This window comes from Barbus barbus (genome assembly GCF_936440315.1).
Source record: "Barbus barbus genome assembly, chromosome: 24".
Taxonomy (NCBI): Eukaryota; Metazoa; Chordata; class Actinopteri; order Cypriniformes; family Cyprinidae; genus Barbus; species Barbus barbus.
The window spans coordinates 17,316,361-17,339,081 of record NC_136752.1 but is presented as its reverse complement, the minus strand read 5'-3'; the positions used below and the strand labels follow the sequence as shown (position 1 = coordinate 17,339,081).

Here is a 22,721-nt window from a genome sequence, read left to right as displayed (position 1 = left end):
AAATACATAAGCATACACAATTCAAATGATCAATACATCAGTTTGAATCACAAACCTTGGATTTCTTCTTTCTCATGCGGTGAATACGGGAGGCAAGCTGCACAGTGGTGAGAGATTCGGCATAATTGGCTGGCGAGTCAGAGATGTGGGCGATCATGGTGGTTCTACAGTTGATGTTGCCCAGCGATTCCCTCAGCAGCATGGTAAGCTTGCTGTCTCTGAATTATACATCAAAAAATATTCTCGTTAGCCAAAAAGGAAGCTAGGCTTTACAACGTTCTGCCTTTTTCCCTCTAACACCATTGAGAGGTTGTCTTAAAATAGAGGATTATGAATCATACTTGAATAAAAAGAATCCTAAAAAAATTATGCTCACTTTCTGGTGACCTGATTTGGAATGTTTTTATTTTACTCTGTTGTGGAGGATGCTATTTTCTGAAGCCACATTTAAAAGAAAAAGATTAACTTTCTCTGCCCACATCACTGTATTTACTATCGCACCTTCCGGGGAGTATTTCTTAATTTCCTTTCAGCATAAATCTGGTACTTCCTGACCCACATTCCTATCAATAGGCCTACATCCCACCTCAAGTCCAATTCACCTTGGCTGCCTTCTCTCTCTGCAAAGCTGGCTAATTGGCTTCATTGATCTGAGGAGGGTGAGAATGAATCCCTTGCAGATGCAGATCAGGAGGACTCAGTGTGTGCTCAGAGACACATTACCACCATTAACAGAGATCTATCATCTCCCACTATTGGTTTATATTGATTAATTGAACCACACAACACATACCTGTATGGCACATGCTTAGCTCCATTGGCCAAGGCTAGGATGACATTTCCAAGGGCACCCAATGACAGACACTGTCCTCTCCCTCCATCTCGCGTTTGACTCAAATCAGACTCACAACTGCCCAAGTCCAGAAGATGTAGACGGCTACGACTCCCAGACACTGCAAAGTTATACACAGCCTGTTAAAACAGAAATTGACTCCCAATGTTGAAGACTCTTTGGGCTTAAAATCCTATTTAAACACAATCTACGAATGGCTTAGTTGCTCTGTACATTAAGCTGAGATAGAAGAATGTATTTTATCATCAAAAAGGCCACAGGTACCACATGTCACAGTGTTGCTGGGGACCTTATGAGACAGCAGTTAGATATAAGATCTCTGCTAGGTAAGTGGTGATTCAATATCCTTGGCAGTCCATCAAACAGCAAGCAATAAAAGTAAGTACAGCTAGTTAGATTACAGTACCACGTAGGTCACTAGAGTAAAATGCATTCACTATCATTACAGAAGAAGCATTTATTTCATACTGAGATGGAGGCCATTAACCTCACTTCGGCAGGATTTACAAAGCTAGCGCTCAGAAACGAAACCCTCTGTGGAGCGGGAATGCAAACGAGCTTCTCATTTCATGCTGGACTCTATAAACATCTCTGCAGAAGAGACTCCAGCCTCATTACATATTAAAATCTATTCTGGCTAGTGTCAATGGCCAGAACCCAGCCTGCATTGCAGCGACGGGAGCGCAATACTAATGATCATTCTAATGTTGACATGCTGACTTGACAGGATGGCTATGCCCAGTAATGAAAATGTGCTAACCATTCTTGTTAGCATTCTCGTAGAGCCGTTATCAGCGGGACTAAATTGAGGTAACTGATACTCTCTGTGAACATGGAGAGCATGATAATGGAAAATTCAGGTATCGGCCGACCCTCAGTAACAGTCTTCTCAAAATACTAATGGTGCAAGATATATGATATGAATTCTCAGACAGTGAAAAGGTGGTATAACTTAATTTTTGAGGTTGAGGTAGATAGTCTTAGAAGTTGTTTTATTTTAAGCCCTGGAAGTTAAGGTACGGCTGTTCAAAATATTATTTTAGCATTTCTTCTCAACATTGAAAGTATAAACTATTATGCTCTTAAAAGACAAACAACCATATATTAAAAATCTTATGTCATAAATATCACTTTTCAATAAGGCTTTCCTAAATAAATATGAAAATGAGCACAGTTGGCCATACTTCCTGCTTTGGTGCTCTTCTCCATACGATACTGGGAAATGTGTAGGGTGAAGAGCATGTGAGAATTCCTACGGTCCTCTTCCTTACAGTCAGATCTGCTGGTGCTGCGTGCTGCCAGAGCTGCATCCAGGAAGAATGCCGCCCTCTCTGCAGAGTAAGCCCGCAACTCGCTCTGGTTCTGCAGCTGGACAAATTTTAAAGTGAGAGTGAGACACAGAGATAAAGAAAGAGAAGGGAGACAGAAGCAATTTGATGTTGATTAATTAGTTTAAAGAACATTTTCATTTTGGCAGTAGTCAATGAATGGTGTCTTGCGATTACTATATTCTACCATTCAAATGTTTGAGGCCAGTATGATTCCTTTTATGAAATAAATTAATACTTTATTTGGCAAGGATCCATTGAATTGATCAAAAGTGACAGTAAAGACATTTAGGGCCAGATTTGCTAAACAGGGCAAATTAGTGTTAGAGCGCAATTCCATAAAAGCTTTTTTGGGCGTTAAATAATGGCGCAAATACCAGTAATTTGATGAGTGCAAACATTAGTAAATCATGTTGCGTTAATTATTTTAATACTCTGCTCACATAAATTTGCATCCGAAAGTGAAAGAAATGCATATTCAATAAGATGAATAAATTACATGTATTTATTTACAAATGTTCAAATATGTTAAAAATTACATCTACATTTATTTATTTTAAAATATATTAAAATAAAAAACGTTATATAGTAATAATTTATAAACAGTTAAATTGTAATAATATTTTGCAATATTACTATTTTTTACTGTATTTTTGATTACATAAATGCTGCCATAATGAGCATAATTAATAGACTTTTGAATGTTAGTGTGTGAATAAAAAAAGACATAATGTGGCACCTAATTGTTACATTTAACATTTTCAAAATTTTTATCTAAAAACCTAATTGATCTATTTAATCTAATCCCTGGGAATCAAACCCATAACCTTGGTATTGCTAGCACCATGCTCTATTATTTGAGTTACAGGAACACTAGACCTATACATACAAAAAACAAACTCTAATGTACCTGTGATCCACAGAGCGGATCCTCTCGCAGGGAAATTCCTGGACCCTGACTGTCCTGGGAAGTCCCTGTGGAAAAGTCAGCCAACAGGTCTCGCAACACCTCCTCCCTGCCACAGATTTCCACAGCGGACACGCGGATGGAGAATCGCGTGCCAGCTTTCTCTTTCCTTTCCTCGATGAGCTTGAAGAGCCAAGAGATAGCACAGGGTGCCACACCCAAGCTCTGTGTAGAGCTGTCCCTGCCGATCATGGTGTAGCTTTTGCCTGTGAAGTAAAAAAAAACTGGCTGTTGCTAATGAGGGATGTAACCAAACATCAAACAATGTTGGACGACCGGAGATAAAATTCATATTATTTACTCAGTTACTCACTATATTATGTTTTAATTGTCCTTACATGATTAAAGTGAAAAAATTACATAAAATAAGTTTGCAGCATTTGTCAACATAGACATGATAAAAATTATACTGTCAACTGATTAACTTAGCTTGACTTAACTACATAATGATATAAGAGCAGGTCTATAATAGGATTTGTGTTAATAATAGGACTGTCTATGTAAAACGCCCCTAAGCTAATAAAATTAACCCACAAGGATGTTAGTCATGAGAGAACATACCACGCTAAAGCGCATGGTATATTAAGAGCAAATGAGCAGCCAAGCTAACTATGGGGGATTGAAGCAGCACGGTGGGAGGCACACAATCTCTCACAGTGAGGGGCTGATCAACAAGAGAGTAGGAGAGAAACTGAGCGCTTTTCAAACACAAAGTGTAAAACGAGGGCACTTTGTGTTCAACAAACCGCTATTACTCCTCAAACACATATGTGCTCCCCGCATTTTCCCTGCCTCGTTGTTAGGAAATTTCCAATGCAGCCAAAACAGTGTCTTTTGCGGCTATTTTCCTTTCGCCTCATGTGACTGAAGGCTGCTCCATCAAAAAAAGGATTCTGTACAATGCATTAACCGTCAAAGCATGGGTAGTTGTAACAGAGAGAGGTGGGTTATCATAACAATAAAGTTAATAACTGTCAAATATGGGCTACTAGATTGATATTTACTAACCGAGGTTGGCTTGACCAAAACAGAAGATGCAGCCGTCTGCCCCGTTGACCACAGACTGGATAACCTCTGCCACTGTCCCTGAGCACACCTCCGCCTAAGGACACAAACCCAGATTTAAGCACCAACTCAAACAGTTTTATTAGTTGTACATACAGTATGTATAGTCTGACAGACAAACCTAAGAATGACAGACAAAACGATAGAACAGTAGATCGATAGATTCATATAATGACAGACTAGCAGAAGGATAGACAGGACATCAGACAAACAGATGGACAGACAGATACATAGTTAAAACAGTAGACAGACAGAAAGAACGACAGACAGACTGGATGACAGACAAAACATTAGACAGACAGAAAGAACCGAAAACAACCGTGAGACAGAAAGAATGACAGAACAATAGATAGAATGATAGACAGACAGACAGACAGACAGACAGAGATAGAATAGACAGACAGACAGAGCGACAGACAGATCGGACAGAAACAGACAGATAGACAGAGCAACAAACAAACAGATAGCTAGAATAACAAATAGCCAGAAAGGCAGACAAACAGACAGACAGTCAGAGATAGAATAGACAGACAGACAGACAGATAGACAGACAGACAGTCAGTCTGAAAGATAGACAGATGGATAGATCCTTGCAAACTTGATCCTTGCTCATCCTTGCAAACTTCCCAAAGAGATGCAGAATACAGTGAGGACACAGATGAAGATTTCAAACCCTGGAATTATGTGTGTGTGTGTTTTGCAGCTTGAGGAAAGCTTTGACAGTGTTGTTGTAAGAACCACCTCTGATGTGTGCTCGCTCAAAGCCTCTTTTGTTCCGAACAATGTGGGGTAGTCATTGATCATCAGACCTGATGTTTCTAGGACAGGAAACCCAAAGACTCCAAACTCCCAAAGAGTTCAGGAGGAAGCAGAGAAAAGAGCTATGCTATCTTTTCCTCTGAGATCCCTTCAGGCGCTGTGGGCTCGGAACGATAACCCCAGCTCACCAACCCAAACCTTTTATCTACCTCGCAAACCAAGCAAAACTGAATATCTCCCTTATGCATTGCTTTGATCTCAGCATGGATGTCTTGTCTGTTTGACATCAACTCTGTGAAGATTTTGTTCAAAATAAAATTATAAGTACAGACAGGAAATAGAGGATATCTCCTTGGTATAACTTGTAAAATGCTTGCTTTTATTACGCTGATTGCCAAAAATTGAAGCATTATACCATTACTGTACCTGTGAAGCATCTTGGGTAAAGACGGCATCAAAGGTAAACATCTTTGGGGCGGTGGCAGAGGTGGAGCGTGCACAGGTGGGCGGCTCACAAAAGGTCAGCTGTTTCTTATGGGCATCTACCTTGAGAAAGGACATGGATCCTGAGGTGTCACGCGATCCTTTGGCAGGGCATATCTTCACCATTACTTTCACCTGCAAAGCACACAATTATATTCATATCGTAATTATTTTCCTACATAATTTTATTTGTGACAAGTTCTTTTTGATTTTGCGGCTGAATTCAAAGCATACGGCTGTAATCACACCCTCCCACCCACTAATTGACACAATTATTGAGTGGTTTGAGAATAATGTATTTCAGTTTCCTGGCCAAGAATTCCCCTCATACTGGCAAATTTGAAAGCTTGTAATCATCAGAAGCCCTTCTGCTCCCACACAGGGGACATCCTGCTGTAAAGTGTGGCTGGATTCAGAAAACAGACCTACCATGCTCTGAATAGACACTTTATAGGCACTTAATATTAACAAATTTATAAAATGCATCACGTTTTCCATGAAAATTTTAGTAGTAGTAGTAGTAGTAGTAGCACAACTATTATCAATATTGATGATAATAAGAAAGGTTTCTTGAGCGCCAAATCAGCTTATTAGAATTATTTCTGAAAGATGTAAGATGTTTTGCTGAAGACTGGAGATTTGCCATCACAGGAATAAATTACATTTTAAAATAGATTAAAATATATCAAAATGATGTACTTAACACAAAGCATCAATTCCCTTTTTACAGTCATAAACATGAATGATAGCAAAGTGAAACATGACTGAGGCAGAACAGTTCATTATTACACCTACTCAATGAAGAATAATGTACTCAACTGTCTGTGTTTAACACCTTATTTTATAGCTCTGCCACTAGGGACACTTTCAGCAACAAACAACCCCCGAAGTTTACAGTCCTCCACTGAAATAAAGCATTCAATTGGCAGAGAATAAGGATCTCTGTTGACCAATCAGGCTCACTGTGTTCTTTATCATACTAACATGTTCAGCATTAATGACTGTTACAGACTAAGCTTTCCCTTCCAATGAATAGACAGAAGACCAGCAGCTTTTAAAGGTTTTTTTGACATACAAAAGGCCATGGTGCTATAAAAAAATCTGTAAATTTCAGAACTCAAACTTTCTCGTTGGTATAAAAACAGCTTATATTGAAGCTGGGCTTAGGTGATATGGCAAAAAAATTAAATCTAAATGTTTAAATGTTAAATTTTTAACTAGTCAACTTGAAAATGTAATTACAACATGACTCAAGTAACTTTTTTTTTATTTACCCTCTATAGGTAAAGAAAACACATGAAATTGTCAACATGATGTAAATGTTAAACAAACCACTTGTTAAATAGCCTATCTTTGCAGAAAAGATGCATGAAAAACAACTACATATTGTACAAACTTATACATATTATACATATTATATTTTCAGAAATAATACAAGGAAAATGCTTTGAAAAAATGCTAAGAAGTCAAGGGAATTCAAATTCAAAATGACTGAAAGTATAACGCCAGTAGACTATTATTAACTATAAATGTTCTGTAAAACAATGAACAGCAGCTTTCTGCCTGTCACCATGATGCAAACATGAAATATCAGACATGCAATAGTAGTTCTTTACAGCTTTTTCATTCGATCTATTCATTGTTTTTTCTATGTAATCATGGGGGAAAAAACAGCGCTCAAGTTAGAAGAAATTCAGTCCCATCTTGCATTTTTTCCTATTCCACTGCCCACATCAGTTAATCATATGCGCTGACATGCGGTTGGATCATTCTTTTCTCTTTACTGTTATATTGGCATGTTGTCGAAGTGTCTACTTCTAATGTCTGGTAAAATTTCTTTTCAAAATCGTGATTCTTCAATTTCTAAAAAATAAAATAGTGGCAAATCATTAAAATCAAATTAATCGATAAAATCTGAAAAATCATCCAGCCCTAACGGAAGCCAATCTGACAGGTTGTGGAATGTGCCACTGCATGACGTACTAGTGTGGTTAAGCTCTGCCTCCGCAGAAGATCAACACCTGCTTCCACATCACTGCCTGCTTAGCCCCACCCACGATTCACGCACGTCATAGGTAAACGACAAGAGCGGTAAACGCAGGTCTACACAGAAACCAAATGTTAAACTTTATTTGATGAACTTGGTTCCAGAGTGTGTCAGCAAGAACTTGGTCCTTTGTTTACTTCATTTTACTGCGGATTGATTTACAAACAAGTCACAATTCGACGCAGGATTTTCAGAAAGACTGAAACTAAAAGACAATGCTGTGCCGACTATATTGGATCTGATGTCACACGACAAGTGTGATTAACTGTTTTCATTACGTGATCACTATTGCTTTGTCTGTTATTATTACAGATCGTTTGATATGTACTGAGTATTTATGCGTTTTAACCTAAAACACAGTAGCATTCATCTATGAAAGATAGGCTGTCAAATATAAACAACAACAACAAAGGGCATTTACTTCAGAGTCTACAATCCGTCACGCCTATTCAAACAGAACGTCCTGATGAGGGGGTCAAAACAGGACAAAAAATAGCCTATTAGTTATAATTATACATAATATAATATTACTTATATTATGTTTTTTGATGTAAAAATCTTGATAGCATTATAAGTGGACCTAAATAAAAAAACAAAAACAAATATAAAAACACTTTTTTACAACATAGAGGTTGACATGGTAGTCCAGAAATTTTCATTTAGCAAACTTGTGGATAATGATCCAATAATTAAATGAAATAAAAAACTCAACACAATTGCAACTAAATCTAACAGCAAGTGATCATCCTGTATTGAAAAACAATGGCTTATAATGGTAGACATTCCTTTGGTGTTTTAATTACTATGAGTTTTAAGCATTTATCAATTATACAATTCAAATCCTTTTTTTTTTTTGTTAAACTTGCAATAAAAAAGCAAATCAAGCAATTCCCTTCAATGCAATAGCACCAGTGATGTGTCAATCAGTCTTTTCCACACACATGTACTTCCATTACCCTCACTGCATTAGCGCTGCCTTCCCACAATCACCTGATCCTCTCTACCTGCTGCCTTCTAAGCACTTTGACATTTACTTCTTCCACAAATAAAACAAAAAATGAGAGTGTTCATATCCATTTCCTTTACAAGTGTCTCAAAATTAACAGGCAACATACTTCAACTCAGTGGGGCTTACTAGCAATCACTTCACTGTCTTTTTCTTGATAAAATAAAATAAAAAAAATTCACTGTGTTTGCACAGTGCATCAACACAATCAGGTGCACAATTAAGGGAAGGAAAATGCTTTATTCACATAGACCTCCAAATGCAAAGGATATGAGGATGATGTAATAAGCTGACTCCTCCAGAGGTGTCTGGATGCATTTTGAGGAGTAACTCAGATGACCTCACCATTCTTAATGAGCGAATCATCTCCCTGCAGACATGACGCCATATAAACCTGCACCACTTGCTGGTGTTTATGAGTCAGCAGTCTATTATAGTATCTTATGCTAAGAACACACATTATCTTCTTACTTTCCCACGGAGAAGTCATCCTAAAGCACTCTAATGGGTCCCATCTCTTTGAATGTATTTAAAGTGCATCACCTGTGCTGGAGGAGGGTCATACGTGGGTCAGTGTAATCTTCCATGGCTTTCAGACCTCCAGGGGGTGTTAAAGAAAGGAATGAGTTTGTTACCCAAAATAGCGGCAACATGCTGAGATGCTCATGATGCTCTAGAGAGTCCCATGAGAGAGCATATATGGAACTGTCAGTTACATGACAAGATGTAGCAGTATATGTACAAATGTTCCAGAGAAGACAAGGTGAAAGGGCATGACCTCAGCTCATTATGGTTAGTAGGTTAATATTAAGCAGATGCTCTTTATACAAAGTGACTCAAAGTACACTAATTGCAGAAACAGTCCCCCTGGAGTGACCTCGGATTAAGTGTTTTGCCTAATGGATGCCAACATGCTTTAGCATGACAGTGATCATTCAGTCACTGAGAATTATTGCATTTTTATAGGAAAAACCCAATATGTTCAGAGTGCTGCCTTTAAGAACACATTAGGACGATCTAGGAATGCACGATGTACTGTATATCGGCATCATGAATATTATTGGCTATTATTAAACTGTTTTTTACATTCACATAACCTTTGCACTATGCTAATTAAATAAAGTGTTCTTTTAAAAAACACTAATTTAAGAAATCTTCAGCAAATCTAATTTTTCATTCTGTACATTATAAATGTGGGTACAATAAAGCTTGTGATGCATAAAATTCACTTGCAGCATTTAAAACATTTGATTTTAGTTTTCGTTTTATCTTTTATGAATTCAAACAAACCTGTATAGAATTTGAATATCTGTCAGTTAATATGAAAAAATAAATATCAGATCCCTAAGGGAGATGTTTTATTAATTTAGTTAAATTTAATCTACTTTACTGTTATTTTCACAAAAAATATGACTTTTTAATACTGAACTCCAGCATTGATACTAAACAAATAGCATGGAGAAACAGGGCTGTCAGTTTGCTTATTTCATCCCTGTTATCTTAAAACTGACTTGTCTTACGTTGCTACAAGTTCAGACAATAGTTATTCCTTTACCTTACAATCCCAAATAGCAAACAACAACATCCAATCTGTCCATTGTTTCTTATATACTTAGAGGAAATCCTCAGACACAGTGTTCCAGATCACCAAAAGTAATGCTCATACAGTAATCTATTGTTCAAATAACCCATGGACAAGACACAAATATGGATGGCTCTTGAGTCGTTGGGATATCATAAAAATTTGTCCAGCACTAATAAACAGCTCTATTCTGAGAGAGAAATATGTCTTTCATTCAAATGCCCCCTGATGTCATTCTTTGACCCTTCTGTTTTCATACATTGCTTTTCCCACTCCCAAGGCCTGTCAGTCACTTACAACAAGGAATGCTGTCTGGCATTCTGAAGGAGCTTCTTGGAATTCCAACAGCCTGGGAATCAGGACAACTGGGCCAACCCATGCTGTCACACACAGTCTGCTTTGATGGTAACCCGAGAACTAGCCAAATCGATAAACCCACGGGGCATTCTTAAGCAGAGGGCAACCAGGGGTTTATGCATGATGTCATTTTATTAATAAAGTAGAAAAAAATCTCTACAATTTTGAAATGCTGTCTAAGCAGTCAACATGGTTTCAAGATTACCTATTATTCATTGTCAGAAAACAATAATTTTGGAACAACCTTGATCATCAAGACTTCATGTTTTACAAACCATTCCCATCCAAAAACTGGTTTCGGAGACAAAAAAACTTCTTAAGTTTTAGCAATGATGACTTTACTGTACCTTTCCCATCCCAGGGCTGTCCTTAACCTTTGACCCTGCCCTGAGGAGACATGGGGGTACAGGCGGGGGTGAGAGCTGCAGGGCAGCGCTGAAGCCATCAGTGTAGAAGAACGGATCTTCTGGGTCAGGTGGGGAGGATGGAAGCGGCTGAGGCTTCTTCCGTTTGGAGAGGTTCAGCTTCTGGGCTGCCCTGTGAAAGAGCAGCAAACAAAAAGTTAAGTCAAGGAGTCATGTCCAGGAGGTTCTTTCTGCATTGGACCTGCATTGCGATACTTCTCCAGATCTTTCCTCCATAGATTTGAGATGAACACGGTTTGAATGGATGAGTAACAGTTTCCATGTTCATGACAATCCAGCAGCAAAGAACATGATTACAGACACAATAAAACTACATGAGGTGACTAAAAGAAAGAAAGGCTGCATTTATTTGATCAAAAACACAGTAAAAACAGAAATGTTGTGAAATATTATTACAGTTTAATGTAACTTATGTATTATAATATATTTCAAAATGTAATTTATTCCTGTGATATTTTAAACATTGATACAATTTTTCAGAATTTTTTGATGAGAAAAACACAATTTATTTTAAACCAAAATCTTTTGTAATTATATAAAAGTCTTTTACTGTCACTTTTGATTCATATAAAGCAAGCAAAAACAAATCTTTCTAACCCCAAATTTGTGAACAGCAGTGTAAATATGAAATAATATTATTAAATATAAAATAAAATAAATGTAAAATTATGTAAAATTAAATGAGAGAGTGGGGTACATAAAGCCTCATAGACAGAGAGAAAAGTTTTTAAAAAAGACAAAAGTATTTATTTTAGCCACAAAACAAATACAGGCATAAGATTGCTGACAATGGGTAGTTAAATCTGAAAAACCTTCTTTTTATGGTGTAATCAGAAACAACCGAAAATGGTTCATAAAGACACAAAGTCGTCTTTATTCTAGAAATGCCAAATGTTTTCTTTTTTTGGTTTTGGTTACGCTGAAGTAATTATAATTAGCTACACAGTCAAAAGTATGTGGAGACTCCAATTAAGTCAAATCTTCACCCAACGGCAATGCCTGACCTCACTTATGCTCTTGTGAAAACCTGCATTCATGTTCCAAGATCTAGTCGAGAGCATTCCCAGAGGAGCAGAACCTTAAGGAAAGACAAGATTCCTATTAATGAAAATGTGCATATTGCTGTGGTGTTTGGTTGTCCAGATGCTTTTGGCCATACATGTCTTTTAATAGTAAAAAGATGCAAGCTACCTAAAGCTGTGTGTGTTTTCCAGCAGACGTTTGTCTTTATGCCTGTTAGCATGAGGTTGAAGGGCTCGAGGAGAAAAGCTTGAGCTCATTAAATGCCTCACTCTTCCTCACATCCTTTCTCTCTCTCCCTCCAACTCCTTCAGCACAGCCTCTTCAGGGGTGAAAAATCACAGAGAACACTGTGTAATTACAGTCTCCATGAAGGACACAAGAGGAGGCCCCCACAGGAAATGTGCATGCGCCATGCATTAAAAGGTGCGATGAGATGTGTGTGCAAACACACACAGATTACAGAAAGAAATTAGCACTTAGCATTATCTCTACATGCATGTTTAAATGGGGGACAAAGCACAATTAAGTTAGCATTTTTGGATAAATTGCAAAAACTTTACTGGCATTAAATATATCTAAGTTGATATATTCTTTGCATTATTTCCTAAAATATTATATATAGAAATTTAAATAAAAATGTAAAAATGTATAAATAAATAAATGTTAACAGCAGGGCATTTTGTATACTCACCAAAGCCAATTTTTATTCTCATTTGGCACTTGTCAAATGTTAATTTTGACTCTGGGTGTGAATGAGGGAGAGAGACTGAGAGTGAAGATGAGGAGCTTGTAATAGGGGGCATAAGAGGTTGCAAAAAATACTTGAGTGAGAGGAGGAGGGTTGTATTAATGTTAAACCCACCTATGGAGACAAAGCCTCTTCTTTGCCTCCTCCTCCACACACCTCACCTATTCACACACACACATGCAGCGCCTCCTCTAACATAAAGAGGAGACCCACGCCCACACGAAGGGCAGAGAGCTGCATTGACCGCGTCTGACTGCACGACAAATCCTTTACAAGCTCTTTATGAAGCACGACACAGTAACACACACACAAAAGATTGAGATATCAGACTGGAGCGAACAGAGGTGAGTGACCAGAGTGGGTGAAAAGCAGCATGGTAGAGTGAGCTCCGATACACTAGGCTGGGCTTTATCCAGATGCACCCACCTGTTAAATCTCCCTTCCCTGCCCTGCAGTGAACAGTCTCCCTCTGGATTTGCTGTTACTGCTACTAGCTTTACTACAAGTGAGGTTTCAGGGTTTCAACTGAGAGCAAACCAATGCAACTGTGGTTAATAAAGCACTTTTACAACCTTAATTAGCTTTTGAACAATGGAGCAGAATGTTAGAGAGAGATCACCCAATAATGAAAAAATCTATTAATTTACTCACCCTCATGTCATTCCAAACCTGAATGAATTTCTTTCTTTTAAACAAAAACTTATGAATCAAACCCAACATCCTTAGTATGCTAGAACCAGTTGAACTACACAAACCCTACCGAAAAACGCTTATAACGGTCAATTAATAACTCAAACGAGCCCACTATACTTACAGTTCTCTCCAATCCATTATCTCAGTTCAGAGGTCATATCATCACAGCGGTGAGAAAAGCAGCTTTCTAACTTGTTCATTCCAGACCCCGGTAAGAGCACTCCACGGCTCCCGGCACATGTGAGAGCGAGGCGGGGCAGGTGCGAAAGGCAGGCTGGAGACAGGAGGCTAGAGGTGTCTGCTGGAAGACGGGGCGATGTGATTACTGTCACTGTCATCAGGGGTCCATTTCATGCAAATTCCCAGATGAGGAAGTGGATACAGGTGCGACAAGATGAGCGGAATAAGCAGATGTCAGAAACGCTCATGATGACCCTCAAAAGTTTTCTGCAGAAGGAACAGGTACATGGCACTCCTGCAGAGAAGCATTTTCCACCACACTCTAGTTCCAACGATCGACTTCCCAAAGTTTAGCGCTTCCGTTCACCTTTCGGAAAAGTTTGTAACCCAAAACTGTGATCAACTTTTCCACTTCCCTGCAAGGTAGCCCTCACCTCTGCATTGAGGCTGGGCGGGGGCACATCGTCCCTCTCTGCTGCGCTCCTTTCCTCCACTCTTTTGCGCTCCTCTCTGCCACTCTCCCAATGACAGAACTCCCAGGGAAGGCAGTGGAAAAGGCAAATCCCCTGGGATGAGGGAAAAAAGAGTCGATTTCTGATTCTGCTGTTGCTGGGAAACCCTGGCAGAAGTCCAATGGTCCTCTCCGTCTACTCTCTGCGTCTCTCTCAATCTGGTGAGTCGCTCTCACCTTCTCCCTCTCGCTTTGCTGCACTCGCTCTCTCCCTCGCCTCTCCTTTCCTCAGCCCAGCCCCCTTTCCATTCCCCTCACAGACAGAGTGTCAGTACACAGCTGCTGTGCAAAGCGCCACTGATAGGCAGCATGCTCCACACACACTTGTCTGCACACACACATTCTCTCTTTCAATCACACGAACACACTTCGCTGACGTGCAAAGCATGCACTTTCACACACACTGGCATAAATACTTCATGAGTGCAGAGGAGCCCCCTTTCCTCATTCTACTGGACTTCAAAGAGACTGAGTTAGTGTGTGTGAAACAGAAGCAAGGAAACACATTATAAGTGTCTTCCTGCTCTAACACACGTGTCAATCCGTTTCCTATTATTAACATAACAAAAAGAAACCAAAGAGCCTAGATGAATCTTATAACAGATGACACTGTGACAATAGAATGATAATTTAAAAGGATAGGTCACCCAAAAATGTCATTTCAAATCTGTAATCTTTGGCTATACAATGAAAATCTGTTTTGGCCATTCAATGAAAGTCAGTGGGGTCTAAAAATTTTTTTTTCTTTGTGTTCTATACAGGTCATACAGGTTTGGAATGACGTGAAGGTGAGCAAATTGTCGTTTTAGAGTGAACTGTTCCTTTTAGGAAGGTGATTAGCAGAATACAAATAAAGGCTGGTTAGATAGATGTATGGATGGCAGCACTGATGGATAAATCAATGAAGCAAGATAAAACAAACAAAGACTGCATGCGGGCTGAAGGAACAGGTGAGCTGTGCGATGTTAATGAGGACATTAGCCCGCAAGCAAAGTTACAGACCTCCACTGCTTTCACTAATAGTCAGAAAACAATGCTGTTAACTATTAACCATGCAGACCCTGCCTTTAGGTGCTTGGGGAAAAGAAGTGTGCCAATTAACATGTAATATTCATGTGTGTGTGTGTGTGTGTGTGTGTGCATGTTTATGTGGTTTATGAGGACACAAATTTGTATAATGACATGGGTATGACAGAGGTATTACAATATGAAGGTGGTTTATGAGGACACTGCCTATGTCCCTGTAATTCAAAAGGTTTAAAAAACATACTAAATGGTGTTTTTTTTGAAAATCTAAAAATGCACAAAGTCTCCTGTGAGGGCTAAGTTTAGGTGTAGGGTTGGTGTAGGGCAATAGCACACTCAGTTTGTTCAGTATAAAAACCATTACGCCTATGGAGAGTCCCCATAAACCACAAAAACCAACATGTGTGTGTGTGTGTGTGTTTGGGATGATGAATTGGTGAATGAGGTGGAATGAACGAAGAGGGATGTTCTGTTCCAGCAGGAAGTATGACATATAGCCTTGCAGGACTTAGTCTGATAGCTTTTTTCAATAGTAGATTCACCTGCTCTGAGTCGCCATTCCCTCAACAATATGTAATATGGCCATTGGTCAAGATGACAATGCAATAAGCTCAGAGAGTTCTGTGGTTTGTGGGTTGGTGAGTGTTTGTTTTGGTGTTTCTCTAAACTCTAATTTCTCCAAAACGTATTGACCTTTCCAGTTTTGTGAGTTTTAAAAATAACTCAAAATCCAGCATTTTACATCCAGCAACAAAGATATGACAAATGTTTAAATGTCAGCTGCAGCCCATTTTACTTCTATAATAGATTTATTTGTATGTGAAAGATATTGGATATTCGGGAGAACAAAAATGTTTGATTGAGAAAAGTGGATGTTACATACCAAAATCAAGAACAAATTCTAATTTGCTAAAGCAATATTTTAATAGTTATTGTGATAGAGGAGTTATTACATTTTAAACATGTACTAAGCACTAATGAATTGTTCATATAAGACGAGATACACTACTGTTTAAAAGTTTGGGGTTGGTAACATTTTTTAATTTCTTTGAAAGTATTTATTCAAAAAATAGAATAAAACCAGTAATAATGTAAAACACTTTTGATCAATTTAATGTGTCCTTGCTGAATAAAAGTATTAATTTCTTAAAAGCAAAAAATCTGCCTTTTTCTTTTTGCTGTAACAATTTATGATGTATAGTAGTCTTCAAGCTAAACTCACATGTACAATATTTATTATTTTAATTATTAACATAACATTAACATAAGCTAATTTGAATTCAAATCACTTTCCTTCATACACACAGACTGTGAAACAGTTTTCTGTCCACATAAATTAAATCAGACCCGACTCATCATGTGATTTCAAAATGTAAAGTAAAAACAGCCTTTATAAGTAGACTTCATCTTATTCAAGTTACATGATAAAAAAAAATTAAGCTCAGTGTTTGTGAAAGTACAAGAAGGTTATTGTTAGCAAAAACTCATAATATTATCTTCATAATTCTTGAACAATTTTCCCAACCAGTCAACTGTTGCACTTTAAGATCTGACCTGGAAAAAAACTAACTAACAGCGTTGCTGCATTTGTTACCAGTATATTCTCTTTCTTTCCTTTTTCTCTCACTCTCACAAACTTTGTGTTGAGATGTTTCCACTGTTGGTTCACCTGAAGTCTCCTTCACTATCTCTCTGTCTCTGTCAGCTGTTTCCTGAGTGTCAGAGTTCCACACACTCACAGACTGATGTTTAATTACCACTTAGACAGCATCACCTACATACCTATGCATACAAATACACTCACACACATCTGTGCGAGTACAGCGCTGACAGGCAGCGTTGGTGCTCAAAGCACCTGAGAATATTCTCTCTGTAAATAGCATTTTAAACAGACTTCATGTCATGAGCTACTTACTGCATGGAAACGAGGGATGAGGAAGGAGTGAGAGAGCAAGACAAAACAAGGCTAGAGGAACAAGGCTGACAGGGAGTGATTGTGGAGAGAATTGAACGAATGAGAAATAAAAATAGAGCGATGCAGAAAAAGAGAGAAAATTTGAGCTATTTCTCATCAGACTTTGGCTATACCCAACAACAACAAAACACACTCAACCTGAGAAACAACAGCCGACACACAACCCGCACACTGATGCACTGTACAATACATCCTCACCAGAAACATGATGAGAGATGAGAATGAAGTGCCTAGATGAATTAATAAATATTGATACCAAATTTCACAGAAAACACTTCTAGATATAGTGGTGGACAACACTGAAAAATGATGCTAAATGCAAATAATAAAATGCAACTAACCATATAATCAAGCAAAGTAAAAAATAAATGGACTTTTCAATCTTTAAAAGAAAGGAGAAAACTCTTCTCATAACTTTTGCTATATTCAAGGCCATTATATTATTATTTTGAAATCCTTAGTTGTCTATATTATATATTGTGTTTTTGCTGCTTTGTACATTGCCTATTTGGATATTTGGATATTATTCTTTTCTGTCCTGTCCTGTTGCTGTCTTTCTGTTGCACTGTGGAGCTTCTGTCACTATAACAAATTCCTTGTATGTGTAAACATACTTGGCCAATAAAGCTCATTCTGATTCTGATTTTTATACATCTTTACATATTTGGGTGTAAATTCATCTGTCACCTGGAAGAAGCTATAGTAACCAAATTAACCAAAGCAACGAAAGTTAAATAAAAGATTTAAAAAAAACTTGTATTGTTAATTCATAGTTTATAGTAATATTAATAAATATTCATATTTATCATAAACAAATACAATGTTTACTACTGCATACAATCCATATAAAACAGAAATCCTCTTACATACAAAACATTGGTCTTGTGATACACAACTAAGGTTCAAATCCCAACCTAAAATACATTTTTACTCTTTTTGCCTGTTCAGTTAAGCAAAATGGCAGCTTTTATGTATTTCTATGTATTTCATTTTGTTAGCGATTTTAGACAGTTGCTGTAAAAAGATTCTGACCCACTTTATATTAAGTGTCTTCACTATGTGCCTACATTTAAGGTAATCATGTAATGCAATGCTCTTTTTGTGTACATACAGTTTTTTCCATTGTATTTATATTTAAAAATACCTTCTTGTAATTATAACTAATTAAGTTATAAATTGTACCTCTACACCAATCCTGGCCCTAACCTTAACCATATCCCACCTCAACAGCAGCAAAAGTGATTTGCAATACAACAGGTACACAATAAGTACATTGTACCAACCAATTCAATATTTTTAACATAAGTGCATGGTAGTTAAAAAAGACACCTAATATAAAGACTCTTTTGCAACAATATGCAAAACGCCCCCACCCACCCTCCAAAAAAACCCCCTCACAGATACACTTTTTTGGCAGTTCAATGAAAGTTCACTTAGCTAAAAAAGAGGATGTTTCACAGTTATAGATCATCATATTTTATATATGAAATCTAATATTATATATTTTTTCAAGCATATGTATCTGTACTGCAGTAGCACTGAAATCCTGTTTTATCGACAACATATAAGTTATCTGGAAAAATGAATAATAGCAACCATTTTCAATTTCACTGTAATGCAACACAGCCTAATGCAAATTGATAACAAAACAGAGAGAATACAAAATGAGGAGACTAGCAGAAAACGATGTCATTTATATTACGGAAGCTGTGTATTTATACTGCTATGCTGCAGTAAATCTTGTTGCATTGAATTTTGTATCGAAGCATTAATACACCATCACAACAAAAATCTACATATAAGCTTTTGCCTTTCGGAAGTTCTGCAGGTTATAACTTTTCCTAACTGCGATAAGCCGAACACATTTCTACAAAGTGCATATACTATCACACAAAGAGAGAGAGAGGTTATTGTAAACCTAAAAGATTTTGTTAAAAGCAGGTAACAGAAGTTGTTAAAAGCAGAAATGCGTGTTCAACCACATCAGTTACATGATGCATTCTCGACCCCTGCATTCATTACGAGTACTTTCATTCACTGCAAGCAGGTGTCGGCTCTGTTGTTCCCTGATGATTATGCATTTCAGCACAGCAGTCAGCAGGACAATAATGTGGTGCATGACTCCAGCAGCTAATACACACTCAGCGTGCCGATGAAAGCCCATGGAAAAGCACATGAGAGAAGCCCTCGTCCACAGGATGACATCAAAGCAGGGGAGAGACGGTCCCCATCTACGGGAATAGAGAAGCCACTTTGCTTTTATCTGTAAATCTTTAAAGGCGAGATTACAGCTGGCCTTCAGTCGTAAAAACCCACTTGTTCCTGGTACTTGCTTTTTGCACACCTCTGCACAATTCAGCATCATGCATGATGTGAAGTATATCACACACAATACATGACACATATATGTTTGCTATAAAACATAACACTGATCTCCTATATCCAGTCGTGATCCTAAAGGTCACAAGGCTGCTGATTGCAGGAGATAAGCATAAATATCCCTCCATCACCAGAGCTGAGTGCTCACCTCTTCACTTAAGGTTATGCTGTGCTATATCAGAAAATAAAGAACAACTTTATACCTGAAACCTCCCAGGCAAATCTGTGGGTGAGAATATGTGTGTGTCTGTATCTGTTCTTACACTCCCTCTGGCGTGTTTACTAGACTGCCACTTTCAAACAGATGAGAGGAAGGGAATCTGTCACAACAACCATCATTGATCTGTATCTGTAAGGGAAACAACTGGGGTTAAAGGTCACAGAAACCACAGTATGCCTCCAGAGTCTCATGCTGAATTGAAAGCCCCTTCATTCACACAGACACAAGGCTTGGATGGCCCAATAGGAGCACAAGAGGAATATGGGAAGCTCTAACTGGGTCATTCTCAAAAAAAAGTTGGCTTTCCAAATAAATTAATAACTTATGAATTAATAACTTCTTCAAAACGGTGGGAATTTTAGCCTTTTCTTACTCTGAAATGTGATTGTAAGTACTCTTTGTATTTTTTAAAGAACAGATTTGATAATAACCGTGACATGGAAACAATTCACAAACATTTTTTTAAATAATGTGTAATACTAATTTTGTTACTTTGTTTTCTAATAAATAAATAAAAACATTGTTTTCCGGCCAGGTTAAGCAATAACGCTAAAATAAAATGATTAAGATAGGAAAACAGATAAAATTATAAAATGATAGAACGTCAAAGAATGACATATAGAATCATTGATAAAACAATAGACACAGAGATAGAAAGAACAACAGATAGAACAAAATCCAGAACGACTGATAGAACGACAGACAAGTAGCATGATAGATAGATAGACAGACAGACAGACAGACAGACAGACAGACAGATAGACAGACAAAGAAAGAAAGAAAGAAAGAAAGAAAGAAAGAAAGAAAGAAAGAAAGAAAGAAAGAAAGAAAGAAAGAAGACAATGATTTTTCAGGCACTGGACAATCTTAGATGTACAAACATGTAAAACAATAAAAAAGTCAAATCTTAAATTTATGACCGAAAACTTAAGGTAAATGTTTGCCACCATATCTTGAGAATGACCCATTTAAGGAGTCTAGTCACGCAAACTTACTAGTTGATCTGAGCTGATCCCATCATGTCATTCCCCCTCAAAATGCCAACCAAGATGACAAATGGGATTTTTTTCCAAGCAGATTTTCCCTTATTTTTAACTCTTTTTATTTTTTTATTTTAACTTGATCTCCTTAACATCCATAACATCTTATCACATTCACAGTTTTATTGTGTGTACAGTTCATTTACATATCATCTATGGTTCCGTTCTGTTGTAAGTACAAACAATTGGAAGGCTAGTACTAGGAAAGGAAATATATAAATATTCTGATTCCTTTTTAACAAAACATGCCTTCAATACAGGAAAAAAAAGCAACAGGGGGTCCTAAATTATATGTTTCTGATCACCTCTCCACCTCCTCTCTCATAATTATTTAGCCTTTTCTTCCTCTCTTTCTTTCACAACTGTGAAACCATGGCAACTTGCTTTTAAAGACCCTGTGCAAGGTGTGAGCTCCAGGTGGAAGTCAAGGCCAGGGAGAGGACATGAGCCCAACGCATGACATTTGAGCTGCTCTGACTCGTATAATTGAGGAAAGCATGAAAACATTTTGCCATGAATATGGATATTTTGCCACAGGCAGTCTAAGCAATATTCAAAATGTCTATTTGTCGGTCGTGTCTCATTTACATAATAGCACATTCTTTCATTCGCAGGATTTTGGACTGACTGGGTTTACACAGAAATCACTGCCAAAAGCTTCCGTTATGACCCACCTTATTTATCAACCACTGTGTGCACTGGGCATCAAAAGGACAGATGTGCTTTAGCTGACAGTGCATACTAATTCGCTAGATTCGGGTCAACTCAAATGGAAAAAGATTAGCGGTAATACCCAATGATGCACACAGAAGCACAGGTCATACAGTGATCAGTGTCTAAAATCAATGGCATGACTAACCCACTGCCTCTTTATTACTTTTTTTAAGGGAATGTAATGGCCAAGGCAAACCCCCTGGGGTCTGTCAGTCATTTACAGAGGGTGGTACTGAAGGTGGTGAGCTAGAGATGAGGAGCGCTGCTGTCAATAGGCTAATTGTATGCAGTGTCACGCAGCAATTAGTGTCTCGCACTTCTGAGCATCTCATTCTATTCCCAGACATTCGGTCACAGACACAAACTCCTGTCTATGTTTATTAGGTGAGCCACTGTTGTTGATTGTTGCTTTGTCTTTTTTGTTGACCATAATAATGATGACAAATAGAGAGATATTCTGAATATCTGTATATTTTTTCATCCTCCCCTGTGCACCTGAGAACCTGCCTTAGTTTTTTATCAGTACATTAGTGAGAACCAAAAGTACGAGAGCATATTAGAAATATGGGATTCAAAATTCTATTTAAACCTGCTAATAAACATTTTGACAATTTTTTTTTTTTTTTCTAAAAATATAATGAAAAAGAACAGGCGATATTCAGTAGGCACGATTAACTGGTAGAAATTTGTCCACCGGACTATCATCTCTATCACGGTCAATGATCACGAAAACTTATCGTTTGCATGTTTCAAGCATTGCGGTTTTAAAAAACATGATTTAAGCAGTTAAAAGCAATCAGCAGCCAAAAAGAATTCATTTCGCTATATGTGTGCATTGTCTGAGACACAGTTTCTGTATGCTGTCAGAGAGGCACACACGCACGAAGACGGTGCTCATAGTTATTTTTGCCACTTTATAGACCTTGAACACTTAAATACACATACTTGTATGTGTCTAAATGCCCATCTCTCGTAAACACAGTAATTTAGGTCTTGAGTGAAAGCAAACAGCTGAGAAAGAAAACATATGTGATCCGAGCAGCTCTTAAAGTGCCAGCAGTCTAATATTCCTGCTGTCTGTCATTCATGTTAATCAAACAACAAAAGAGAGAAAAACTCATTGTTATTGACAATCACTTTTGTAAGAAGAAATATGTATTTAATTTACACAGTGAAAAATCTACCGGTTTTCTCCCAATAAGTTAATATACAGCCTATTACAATAATGCTGTAAATAAGAATCTGAAAAGAAAGAAGCTTTAAATAAATGTTTTAACGTACGTTAATAAATCCAACCACCCCTACAGAGCGATACAAAAAAACAATGCAGAATATTAATG

The 22,721-nt window shown here is 37.7% G+C and overlaps 1 protein-coding gene across 1 annotated transcript in view; it reads right to left on the bottom strand.

The window, feature by feature from the left end:
• The window catches only part of kif26aa (kinesin family member 26Aa), a gene marked incomplete at its 5' end in the record, with an annotated part of 86,605 nt that overhangs the window by 19,909 nt on the left and 43,975 nt on the right, over positions 1-22,721 (bottom strand). The window contains 7 exons of the mRNA XM_079375202.1: positions 56-218; positions 794-953; positions 2,038-2,221; positions 3,092-3,354; positions 4,157-4,250; positions 5,399-5,590; positions 10,795-10,984. Of these exons, the coding sequence (XP_079231328.1) occupies positions 56-218; positions 794-953; positions 2,038-2,221; positions 3,092-3,354; positions 4,157-4,250; positions 5,399-5,590; positions 10,795-10,984 (1,246 nt within the window). The remainder of the gene's footprint in view (positions 1-55; positions 219-793; positions 954-2,037; positions 2,222-3,091; positions 3,355-4,156; positions 4,251-5,398; positions 5,591-10,794; positions 10,985-22,721) is intronic.